The 13,139-nt window shown below is 40.6% G+C and overlaps 1 protein-coding gene across 1 annotated transcript in view; it reads right to left on the reverse strand.

The window, feature by feature from the left end:
* Positions 1-12,547, reverse strand: part of LOC115580351 (monoacylglycerol lipase ABHD2) — a 21,234-nt gene extending 8,687 nt beyond the window's left edge. Inside the window, exons 1-11 of the mRNA XM_030414625.1 lie at positions 12,300-12,547; positions 10,630-10,708; positions 10,091-10,132; positions 9,305-9,520; positions 4,812-4,987; positions 3,588-3,755; positions 2,574-2,757; positions 1,364-1,456; positions 665-766; positions 439-508; positions 260-344 (exon numbers count right to left, since the gene is read on the reverse strand). Of these exons, the coding sequence (XP_030270485.1) occupies positions 260-344; positions 439-508; positions 665-766; positions 1,364-1,456; positions 2,574-2,757; positions 3,588-3,755; positions 4,812-4,987; positions 9,305-9,513 (1,087 nt within the window). The 5' untranslated portion in view covers positions 9,514-9,520; positions 10,091-10,132; positions 10,630-10,708; positions 12,300-12,547. The remainder of the gene's footprint in view (positions 1-259; positions 345-438; positions 509-664; positions 767-1,363; positions 1,457-2,573; positions 2,758-3,587; positions 3,756-4,811; positions 4,988-9,304; positions 9,521-10,090; positions 10,133-10,629; positions 10,709-12,299) is intronic.
* Positions 12,548-13,139: the final 592 nt, after the last annotated feature.

The raw sequence follows: 13,139 nt of genomic DNA on the forward strand, positions 1-13,139 counted from the left end.
TGCATCTGTTGCCGAGCCACAGCATGACAACAACACGCCCACTACCTCACTCACTGTTTGTCCCCATTACTGAAATGGTTGCTACAGTTAACATGTTTAAAATAGCTTCTAAGGATTTTCTAAAACTCAATACTCATTTGTACACTTCACCATGACTCCCTTCCCAGCATTCAACATTTCTTGTGACAAATGAACTTATTGTACGTCACTTTGGACAAATATTACTGCTATTGTAATGAAACGTGTTGCTGTTAGTTACCTGCTAGCGTGCGAGGGATGGTGAGCAGTGAGTCATGGACCAGAGGATCATCTGCAGAGTTCACTAACAGCAGCGGCACCTTTACCTGGAGAATAAAAATACATATGTCTAACAAATACCCAAAGAGACGAAAGACAGAAACATAATACGAGATGTTGTGAAGCGTATGCAAATCTTACATTGTGAATATAATGTACACAACTCTCCTTTTCATAGTACTCTTTGAGAGAGCTGTGGCCGTGGAATTTTCTGTTGAAACACAAGAAAAAAAGAAAGTTTATGTAATTCGCTTAACATAGACATTTCATACTCTCACCATGAACCTTATTGCAAGCATCAGATATAACACAGATAACAATAAATCGCTGAGAAATGTAACTTTCTCTTTTTTGTTCCTCCACACACCTCATGATGTTGTCGTCGATCTGCATGAGAGACGTCGCTGTGTACAGCCGACTGAGATCTGCATCTACCACTTTAACTGAGCTCCCTCTGAACAGACTGTGCCTGGAACAAGTAAAAAGACACACAAACAATCATTATTTATGAGAAATGTTTAATTCAACCAATCCTCAATGTGCAGTCATTTACTCAACCAGTATGTCAGATATTGTGGACCATGACAAAAACACTGATTGTGGTGAATTTCTATGTTTTGATGCCACTTTAATCATATTTGGATGAGTATCAGGATACTGTGAATTACAGTTGCTTTGGCCAGGATAATCGGGACATGACTTTTTTATCATCTCATGCTAAATATGTACAGTATGTCTATACATTAATGCCTCTATGAAGAACTTTGTGACATCCCTTCTCTCAAAAGGTGCTTTATATCTGATGTCCCTTGCTTGATTACCATTAATAACTCAGCAAAGCAAAAATAAGTTTAGATGGTGTGTAAACTTAAATTTAACCTCAGTATGTTAATAGAAATATACTTTTCATTATTCTGGAATTGGATCTTTTGAAACAAAGAAAAACTGAAAACTTCTTTGTTGCATCTACAGACTGAGCCGTAGTTGTTATGTGGAGGATTAGGGCATGTTTACAGGATTGACAAACCATGATGTCAGTTATATTAACATGGACCAACAGTGATACCTGTGTGAGAGGATGATTTTCTTCATGTTGTCTGCCATGAGAAAGTTATAGAAGCGTCTGAACTGGTCCCACTGCAGGAATGTTTCCTGGGCCCTGCGAGATAAAGACAGACAAACACACAGGAAGTGAGCTTTGTGCAGCCTGTCTGCATTCCAAACAACACACCAAATGTCCTGTGTAATCCACCGGACAAAGAGTCACGCTGGTGGAGAGAGTAGCAATGGTGTCAGGCATTAGTATGCAGCTCACTGACAGAGAGAGACCAAACCAGCACTACAACTAACAGCAAATATCTGACCAGTAGATAACTTGTTTTTCTGTCTGACATTTTGATACAATTTAAGGGGAAATACAACTAGAAAAATGATCGGAAGTGTGATCTGTTAATCACACATTATTTGTGGAAAAGAGGTACAGTCACAGCTCTCAATACTGACAGAAGGGCCAGCCAAGGTTTGGACGAAAGGAGACTCCATTAAATGGAAAAAAAAAAAAAAAAAAACCTGCAACACACCCTTGGCCAGTGCCCACATCCAAACTTTAACAGACCCAGCCTGTCATGTGTGCCAAGAGACGCTGGCTGCATTTAAAGCACAGAAGGTGTGGCTCGGTCCAACGTGAACGCAGAGAGCAGACTCTCCTCTAACACCCACATGCTCTGCTGGTTTAAAAACAGTCGTAATGGATTTGTTTGTCCTGTGTGTTTCTCAAATGTGACTCTATGTACACGACAAGTTATTCTGGGCTTGTTGTCGGGACAGCCAGTTCAGTTCATTGCACTGTTCCGGCAAAAGGTCCACAATAAAGAACACACACAAACCATCCACATGACAAAGTTAGAGCAAACAGTAGAAAAAATGACATGTACAGAGCAGTAAAGACAACTCTGAGGCAGATGGCCCTTCATGACGACCTTTGACAACTTGTTTTTCTTGTTGGTTGTGTTTAAAGACAGTCTTCAAAAACATCAGCAAAACAGCTATCAATCAAGACAAAAATAGAAAATAGAATAGCTGAGCGACAGCTGACAGGAGACACTCCGTAAACCTGTCACTAATATATGATTACATTACACAACCAGGAACTTTTTGTGGCATTATGCCGAGATTCATTTATATTTAGAAATGTATGGACATCAAGTGCCGGGGTTATAAAGGGGCTTTGGTGACACAATGCATTTTAATTAAGAGATGAGAGTACACCAACCCACCTGAGAGCGCTGTACCCCTGACAGACGCTGACACAACACAGCACTCGCTCCTGGTTCGTCCTGTTCTCGCCCAGGAACTTACACACGATGTTTCCACCCAGGCTGAAGCCCACCACGATCAGCTGGGTCTGTGGATACGCCCGCTTAATGTAGCCAACCATGGATGCAAACTCCCATGTGCAACCTGGATGGACGACAGTTACTGTTACCAATCAATACATAACACCTATAGTGGATGGAGCATTTCTCTCTTGCTCAGCAGTTCCAGCTGAAGGTGCCTTCAGCTTAGGGTATTAAATTTGTGTCTCTATTAGAGCTTTTATTTAAGCTCCGGTTGGAAAATGCACAAGCTTTGTGAGCTGTAGTAGCTCATATAGCCCTTTACATTTTACTTTGCAATGATCTTGTACTGAGATTTGTCTATATGAAGGAAGATGATGATATTAAAATACCTTTAACTAGACCAGGTCATATCAAAATGAAGTCATGTTGCAACAAAACAATATCATTTTTTCAAAAACTACGCTTAACATATATTTCAGCTGTGCTCTAAATGGACTTGTATTTCTATAGCGCCTTTCCAGTCTGCAGACCACTCAAAGCACTTCACCACACGTGTCACATTCACATATTCACACTATCATTCATACACTGATGGCACAGGCGGCCATGCAAGCAAGCTTGTGGCTCAGACAGTTCAGTTCTGCTGCCAGTGTGGGCTGAGCATGTGAGCAGAATGCATTGCGCGTGCAGAGGGCTGTAATTTTACTTTATTGCTATTTAATGGGATACTGGATGGAGAAAGATTGTGCTGCTGTTCAGTTTAATTAATCGGGCATACTTTAACCAAACTTTAACCAAAATTTACCCAAAATAAGTTCACTATTAAAAAGGTATAATTTTATGTGGAAAATCTGCAAAATTAACAAAATTATTCGAACGTTTACTGGAAATCCTATTACAGGTTCATTTCTCAGTAGTAAAGTAAACTTGAAGTCAGATCATGGGTCTCACCGTAGGTAAACATGCGTGGAGAGGTGAGCTCGATGTTGGGGAGAGCTCCCAGGTGGTTCAGCACGGCGCAGCGGTAACCGTCCTTCTGAGCATAATCCACAAACGTTCGGATGTAATGCTTCTCACTATGGTTACCAATACCAGGACATATCACCATGGTGATGTCATCTGGTAAAACAGGCAGATGGGTCAGAGAGAGAAAAATGTCAGCACAGATAAGATCAAGAACATTTCACTCTCCTAAACAGCACATCAGTATATTGAAAAGGTTCAAGCTCTGCAGAGCTCTGCAGCCGATCTAAAACAAAGGATTAGACTGTTTGTCAAAGATAGCTTCAGCAAAACAGAATCGAAATAGTAACGATACTTTTTTGTAACCAGAGGTCATGTGAGTCTTAAGCTTTTGGAGAAGATCGTGAGGTCAGAGTTGAGCTGATGGGTCAGAGTTCAGCTGAGGCATTTAAAGAAAGGAATCTTTAACACCCTTCTCACATATAAACATGCTGTTTAAAGATCAATGACTTAAGGCTTTAAGTATTAGAACTGCAGAAGTGGAAAACCTGATAAAAACATTTAAAGTTGGACATAATAACAGAAGTGGATGTAATTGATCAGTTTATCTGTACAGCCAAGTCCAAGTTGTAATCTGTCCAACATGCAACAAGCCTCTATGCCTGACCCTCGAATTAGATAAGGTAAACCTTTATCAGGAACAACAAGGTGGGAGAAACTTCAGGAAGGTCAGCAGCGGACTACAGACTAGACAGAAGTAGCAGAAGTAGAATTACAAAACCTAAAAATAGAATTACAATTAGGGATGAACCTAATGACCAATTTCCCTGATGTTTTCGCAGAAGTATAAACTTAGACCTGTCAATCATTTGAAAAGATAAAGCAAATTCTTCAATAATCAAAATCCAATCACACAAAAACATCTTGGACGCAAAGGACATGCATGATATTTTAGTGCAAAATACAACAATATGTCATTTAATTGTGACCATTTTCAAAATAAGTTTAAAGGACTAGTATCTCTGGCGCTGACTAGTGAGGACAGCTACTTTTCATTGAAAAGTTGACGGATCACGCACATTAAACAGAGAACTACAAAATGTGAGATTTCTATGTTTGGCATCACAGTAAAGAGTCAATCAGCCATCATCTAGCAGGCAACAAGAATTAGCTGTTGTTTAAGTAAACGTAGATCTTGATCAAACGCCTCACCTCCTGTTCGATGGTCGCCCATTGGCTCGAAGAGGTCAAAGGTCGATGTGGCCCCATCCTGCATGGGTAAGTACTTTCTGACTCCACTGGGGTGAGGTGAGCTCACCCGACCCAGTTTCCCATACAGTGCCGTCTGGAGGTGACCGCTCTTACCCCACAATAAGGGAGGAATGTACCTGGAAAACACAAAATACGACTCTGCTATTAAATCTGATCTAGAAAGATGAGCCGGCTCTAGCAATGCATTCAACAAGAGCACAAAGTCAGTTCCCAGAAATGACTTTAACATATTGTTATCCTGAGCAAATACATTTGCATTGATGGTTAATGACATGAACAGTCTGGCAGATATTTTGTATACAGTCACATTTCTGCAGCAGCTTTTGAAACTCCCAGCAGACATCAATGTTTAACGTCAGTGTGTTGCTCTTGTTTTGAGGAGCTGAGTACTTGCATTCCAGCGACGCCTCTGTAGGAGTTAGCTGCAGGAGTCAAAGCCTTTGGATTACGTAATATTCCTTTGAAATATTGTTCCTTTTGTTGTGCATTATCATGAATCACCATCTTATTTCAACGCTGAGACCAAAAGAACAACTTGACAGGAAAACCCGTTAAGGTGATGCTTATCATATTATAAAAAGGAACAGCACATCAATGCATAATCATACCTCATAATAAGAGCCAAAACAACAATTTGTCTGCTTTTTATGCAAGGTTGCAGCCACAACAAGGTGGTGAAGGGGAATTCAAGAATATCTAAGTTCATATAAGACAAGCTTTTAACAGAAGAAATCTGCCTTGTTCACAGTTTTTACAAATTACACATTAGCAAACATTTGGTCTCATTTTCCTCACTCTCCTTCGATTATGTAACATCCTATCTGCATTTTTTTTCTTGTTGACAATGAAGTGATGAAGATCGGGCCATCTTGGGAGGGGATGAGATAAACAAGAGCAGCAGAACTTTAAACTCGAGCACAGACGTGGACATTAGTTGTGTGTATACAACACAGAGACAGTAAGTAGCTTCAGAAAGCAAAGGGCTCAATTACATTAACAGTCACACAAGCCCTTCAACCTTTAACTCTTGGTTGCCGCATCCTTCCCACAATTACTGTACCTACGACGTACACTATTACACAATAGAACAGTCAATCGGAAAGCAGACTACTTCTATTAGAAGTAGTCTGCTGATAATGTAATCACCTCTAGCATGTGCTGTGTGGGGGAGCTGAAGCTTAACCACACCTTTCCAGAAGGTACTCGGCAGCGTTAATCTATGACTACGGGAAGAGGATAACCTCATTGTTGTAATGTGGACGGAGGATAAGCACATGGACACGTTAGTTGAGTTCACCAAGAGACAACATACATCACAAGCAGCTCTTATCTCTGTTGGTAGTTTTAACCGATGCAGTTTGAAAAATACCTTTTAATAAGCCCAAAAAAATACATTTTTGATGCTTCAATTTCAGGGTAAACTGAAGAGTTTTACTACAGCTGCAAAGATTAGTCCCTTAATCAATCTAATTTGATCAAATTGAACTTATCTTGCCTCTAACAGTTTAATATAAAAGAAAAAGATATGTATCTACTGATTGTTCAGGATCAGAGTTGCACTGATGTATCAGTCAAATATCGAAACTGGAAACTATTCCCGCTGTCGACTGTTGAGAAGATGACGCTGACTGATAGTCGACATCGATGTTTATCTGATGTGTCACATTTTTTTACTCTTGCACATTTATGACAGCGGAAAAGATCAGTCCATTGATCAATCAAGTGGACTGAAGGTAAATTAACAAATAAAGTTATCATTAGTTGCAGCCTTCGATATTACTGAAGCACACAAACCTTACATTAAACCTCAACATATTGTTGAGTCCCAGTCTCTGTATTAAACGACCTTGTGAGTGACAGCAGGCTCTGATCTGAACATGTATGTGGCTGACAAGCCCTTTGTTTGAATTTGAATAACAGAGACTTCCTCTGGTAAATGTCACCTTCTCATGCAGCGTGTGATGTTGTCTTTGAAAGCTATTAGGTAACGGAGAGGGGAAACGGACGCATCATTGTGGTTTGATGAAGCAAAGATCTAAAGTCCGGATCAAAGTCCAGGAGTGAAGTCTCAGGCGTTTGATACTAGAGAGCTGGGAAATCACCAAGCACTAATGATAACAGAACTAATGACGTTTTTCTCTCTCTGATTTTTTTTTATCTGTTCCTAGTCATTATTTTTACTCCCTGTTCTTCAATGTTGGTCTTATTCATTGTTACAATCAATGTCTGTGGCGGCTGTTTGTCTGTGTCTTTTCATTGTTAGATTTTATGTCTCTTTAAAGAGAGTTGTATCAAGTGTTTTATTCCTCAAAGGCCCAACCAGAGACAAAGACTGCATATCAGAAGTCCCATAGACTGTGCACCAGTTACATTTCAATTAAATGTAACAATGCCTACATGTGCGGTCCCTGTCAAATAAACTAATAAATACATAACGAACATATAGAAATACTAAAGAACAATATATGTAGAGGGAAGTCTGGTGGATAATATACCTAGAAGGCAGATATTACTGACAGTAAATGCGTTGAGCTGGAATCTATCCAGCAGTCTTTGCCCTCATTTATGTTTCCTTTCCTCTTTTCACTTTGACCTGTCTGTTGCTCTGTTGCTGTTTACTTTATTTGACCACGTTTCTGAATATATAGTTTTCAGGGATTGGTCTGTTTAAAGTCGGCTGCTGTCTTGATATATGCAACATTTCTGCTGCTTTACTGTTAAATCATTAACACTATCCTTAATAGGGGTGCAAACATTCTGGGCTGATACTGTCTGGGATGTTTAAAATAACAATTTAGCCGATAGCTTATGCCAGTGTTTACTGTTGTTGTTTATTTTGCTTTTGTTGTTATTTATTCCTCATATTGTGCCAGGGATACACAGAAATCTTCATTATAAAAAAACATAACTGAGCAGTTTTTAAAAGGGACAGTTCACCCCAAAGGGAAAAACATTTTCTTCCTTTTGAGGGGAGCCGCCTGACATGGAGGAGAGGCTAGCAAACTGAGCTAACTAAGCTAGGTAACAGTCCAGCTCTGTCAAGGAGGACGACAGTCATGTTTACAGAGCAAAAGCTTCTAAATGAAACTGCTCACAACAAGGTCTTTGGATTAACTTGAGTAACCTGGTCATGACTTCTCGAAAGGGACATTGCTGTTGAGTTGTTCAAACGTTCCATAATATTCAAAGAAGGCAGATAACTCGGCAACTCACACCAAAACAATCTAGATGAATAAATAGCGCTACAGAGACTAGCACCACTAGATAGTCTTTTCAAACTGACAGCAGGAATGTCACGAGTCAGTAACTCATGAATGTGGCAGAACAAAATAATGTCACACTTCAGGTAACATTGTCTACTATCAGTCAGCGTCATCTTATCAACAGTCAACAAGAGGAATATCTGTCAACAATCAGCAGATACGCATCAGACTTTTTCTTTTAAATTTCACTACCAAAGGCAAAATAAGTTGCTCTGGATACAGATAAAACAAGCTAATACAAACATACAGATCAAGAAAAAGTAATCTGTGCCGTATCGTCCTACGTTAACCCTGGTGCGCATTTCCCCAAAAGCAGCCAAACAAAAACGCTGTTGACTCTGTTAACCTCACAACATCCCTCCTGTGCCTTCCGCTGTGAAATTGATCTGTTACGCAACGCCGCAGGATGTCATCAGGAGCAACAAACAAGCATGAACCCTCAGCAACACAGAGACCCCACACAGATGATGCCGACAGGGTCCAAGACTTCAATTAATTCAGTTCAGCTACACACTGAGTAAAATATGGCTGTTCAGAAGGGGAATTATAACAATCCAGGCACAAATGTCAACATCAGTGTGGCCTTCACTGACACTGCAGCTGAAAGGCAAAGGGCTCTGTAACAATCGGTTATATAAGCAGACACTCGTGATGAAGGCTTGAAGGGGGACACCATACAGAGCTGAAAGTCACTATGGAGTGCTTCACACCCAGCAGACCACGGGACAGGACATTGCAATGCTGACCTGGTTTAACCTACACAGGGAATACCTGCTTCGCACTGCTCTGGGACAACGACAACCACCGGTTTGCATCAGTTATTATATATCTAATGGAAGATTCAAATTATAGTAGACAGAGACAGCCTGAGGGGGAGACATGCATCATCATATATGCAAATGTCCTGGTCCTACGGTGAATGAGTCTATATTTGTGATCTGAGACAAACAAACCCAGGCTACCTTTTTGATAACCCCGAAAACACAGACTGGTGTATAATTCATGGCGGAGCTGAAGCCAGACTTCTCTGGTACAGACATGTGGCACACTCAGGAAAACTGATGACAGATGGGACCCCTGCCAGATAAACTGCTACCTCCACTGCTGCCCCAGATGGCAGGCGAAGCATTTCCACGGTTATGCCTTTAGAGAAAGACACTGAGGACTCACTCTTTGGTCAGCTGTGGACAGGACTTGAGAAGGAAGCGGTTGAGGGCCGTGTCCTGGTAGGTGAGGTCGGGGGGAGCGGTGGGGCTCTTGAGGTTCAAGCAGCGGACGATGACGTAGAGCACCGTGGCCACCGCCGCCAGCTTCATGCCGTCGAACATCGCCGGCAGCTCCGGGGAGATGGTGTGCACGTCTGACTCGTGGGTGTTCATGATGATTCTGGAAAAACAAAACAGTGGACCACATTTCTTTCAATACTTTTCCTTTAATCTAATCAATTTCATCTAAACTTCACATTTCAATCATAGATATCTTTACAAATAAAATGAACACAACTCCCTTCAATTATCTAAACTGGTACACAATGATAAAATTAATCTCTTGAGTTCTTGGTTGAAAGGGCTCAGAGACACCTGTCATCACTTTATGTAAGTAGACTCCATTTCTAAACTAACATTAGCTACTGTTGCTCTCTATTAGCGGAGGGGAGAGAGGCACTGAGACGATGCACTCGGGAACATGAAGCATAAAGTCAAATCCTTTTCTTTGAGTGTCGCGGAAAATGCAACCAGACGCCGTCCCAAAGAAATCCACAGTCGTGCTGCATTTAACAACTTGAACAAATCGTCCTCAGGCTTGTATAGGAAATCGTGAGAGACAAGGAAGGTCTTACTTCTCATATCATGTAACATCTGCTAACATTGATATAAAAGTGACTAGTATATTTAAATTTAACCCAAACTAACCTTTTATAATAGAAAAAAGAAAAATGTATGATGTCTGACTGACCTAAATAGTCCTGATGGTGCTGAAGGCGCTGTAGCAACAGATCTGTGGGAATACAGAGTCAGTCAGATAAGGCACAGTCAGTTATTTAACACACTCCCCTTAATTACATTACAGCATACAAAGGGCCAATAGAAAGGCTCGCTACATAAGGGATACTGGTCCTGACATTTTACTGACAGGTGACAGATGTACAACACCAATACGGTTTTATCTTAACACATTTACGCAAATGTTACATATATATTCAAAGCACTATACAAAGTCTTCCCAGCTGTGAGATGATGGGAAAGAGAAGAGGAACTGTCAAGAGTACACAAAGGACACAACGTCTCCTGTTATTGCAAAAAGGGGAAGTTGTGGTTCAGGATTTCCCAAAAATAGACGACAGCATTTCACATTGTTCTCATCAAGTAGCCACATAAATATGCCATAAAAACAAAATGTGCCGAGTGTTGCTACCATTACTACAGACCATGATTTATTACACATCTTGTGTAATAAATACAAGAACAGGTTGAAAAAACGTCGCTTTTACTTACATTTTTTGTTCAAGTTAGCCTCCAAAAACGACTTGTTCCAAGCTTCTGTCAATGGTACGTCACAGTGATGTGGTCAAACCTAGATACAAAACAACAAACAAAGTAAATACATTGAGCCCTCTTCCATTTTTATTTCCTCGAACTGTGTTGAGGTCTCATCTAAATGCCTCGACAACACGACCTTATAATATGTCTTTTATTCACTCTTACTCTGTCTTTCCATGTAATATGTTCCAGTAAGTGCGGCCTCACCACAGTGATTCAATTAAGTGTTGAAATGATTAAACTCTAATTCGTGAGTTATGACACTGGACTGATTGTTTGTCATTTACTATGAAAAAACACTGTCCAGAGCTTCGAATTCATGATGTGTAAGTGCTTTTATCTATTCTAATCTTAATAACTTGGTGTGTTTTTGACTGGTAGTCAGAGGTAATTAGAGACAAATCAGTAATAACCAACATATTTACAGCACCTGGATGGATTACTGCTTTACACCAGTGTGTCTGACCTCAAACCAGCCCAAAACTAACAGTCTTGATCACCAACAAATCACGAGTAGATGTTCACATTTTACCAGCCACTCAGTCAATTATTCTTAATTTTGACTGGTGAGTAAAGCGGATCTACTCATAACTTGTAACATTTGGTTGGAGCGCGTGCAAATGTTGCTCTCTTTGACCGTTTATATTAATCTAAGATTTCTAGATTAAAAATGCTCCCTTTCCTAGTGTATCTATGTGTGGTGGTAACGTTATTACTGTGAATGAATGACGACAAACACTTTCATATTCTAGGTCTCCTCATAATAACATTATTATACAGCCTGATTTTAAAAATAAACATCAGCACAACTTCAACTGATTGCCGACAGTGTCTACTCTATTTGTTTAGGAGTGTTACCACAAAAAAAAGGCACTTTATATCCAAGATCATCACCTAGGAAATAGCGTTAAATCTTGTACACCTGTCAACACAGCTCAGCCCAAACAGAAACGGCACCCAGCTGCATAAAATTAGCTCCATCGCATATTTCATCAAACATCCACACAGCTAATACTGTCCCACCCACCGCAAACAAACCCGGTGAATATTGTGACAGCTGTCTGTAGCTAACGTACGTGAGAAGGTGTATTTTAATCCACAAACCACGCCACAGAACAGCTGCTAACATCAACGCTACATCGTTCTTCTTAGTCACGACTCATAACAACCCAGAGAGGAGTTTACACCATGATGGGTACATTTATTTATTATGCTAACCTAGAGAGAAAGGGGTTATAAATATGCACTTTACTGGATGAAAACACGGGGGGTTAGTCTATGAATCTGTGCTTTGGTTATCTGAGAGCAGGCCGACAGTCTACGCAGCATCTCCGTCAGTATGACCGTTCAGGTCCCGGAAAATGAAAACCAAACCGCTCTCTGGGATGAGCTCGCTGACCACCCTGGATATGATGCGCAGGAAATTCACATTCAGGCAACATTTAGACAAAAACCGAGTCCCGTTACCTCGTTTTTTTTCTTAATTAACTCTCATCTAGCCTGCCCCAAGAGGGCAGAGTCATTAACGGTCCGTGTTCCTGCCGTTAATTATCGATCTAACGAGGTAACATCATCTGAGAGCACTAATAAACCTCAGACAGAAGCAGCATCTTTAGCTTTCTTACCTCGGCTGCGGGGGAGATGAATCACCTCCTTGCTGCTCCAAAGCGACAGGCCTCGATTAAGGTCGTTGCATTGTGTTGTTTTGTTTTGGTCGTTTGTTTGTTTGTTTTACGCTCCTCTACACCATGGCTGCCGTAGACTGACGCCCTCTGGTTCACAGAGCTGAAGCTAGCCACACTAGCTAAAGCAGCAGCGGCCGCTCCGACATCATCACAGACTCCACTTCCGAGAAGATTCTGGAATTAGCATACCGGCGCTCTCATTGGTCCAAATCCACCGATGACGTCGCGTTTGGGCTGTATGTCAGGCAGTTTCCACGCCCCCTATCAGTGAAACGTTACAATGAGTGATTTTTCATATATTATATTTCATTATAAATACAAATATAATGTACGGTTTTTTCGCCGTGTTTATTTTTGTTACTTAAGAGGCCAAATCAAATCATTTCTCAACGTTTCATATGTGTGTAGATGATCATTTGAGTATGTTGTCGACCAGTTCATGAACGTGACAGGAACGTGAGCACAAACCTGTTACATAAGAGTTCACACAGCTCCGCGAACATACCAGCACTTCAGATGTACTTTACCCGCTACCACATGACACTCATCTTTCGTCAAGATTTCTTTATCAGAAGTTTAATTTTAAATTCCTCATCTAACTCAAGGGTTTGCACGTACATTGATACATTGAAAGGGATGGACAGTGTACATTTGAAAGAACTAGTACTTATTTATTATATGTACAGCATGCTGCTGTTTATTTTGATTTAGTTGATCGCAGCTTTAAAGTGATACATCCTGCTGTAGAGATTTATTGGAACAAGAACAACAGAGAAAAGA

Source organism: Sparus aurata, chromosome 4, assembly GCF_900880675.1.
Source record: "Sparus aurata chromosome 4, fSpaAur1.1, whole genome shotgun sequence".
Classification (NCBI taxonomy): Eukaryota; Metazoa; Chordata; class Actinopteri; order Spariformes; family Sparidae; genus Sparus; species Sparus aurata.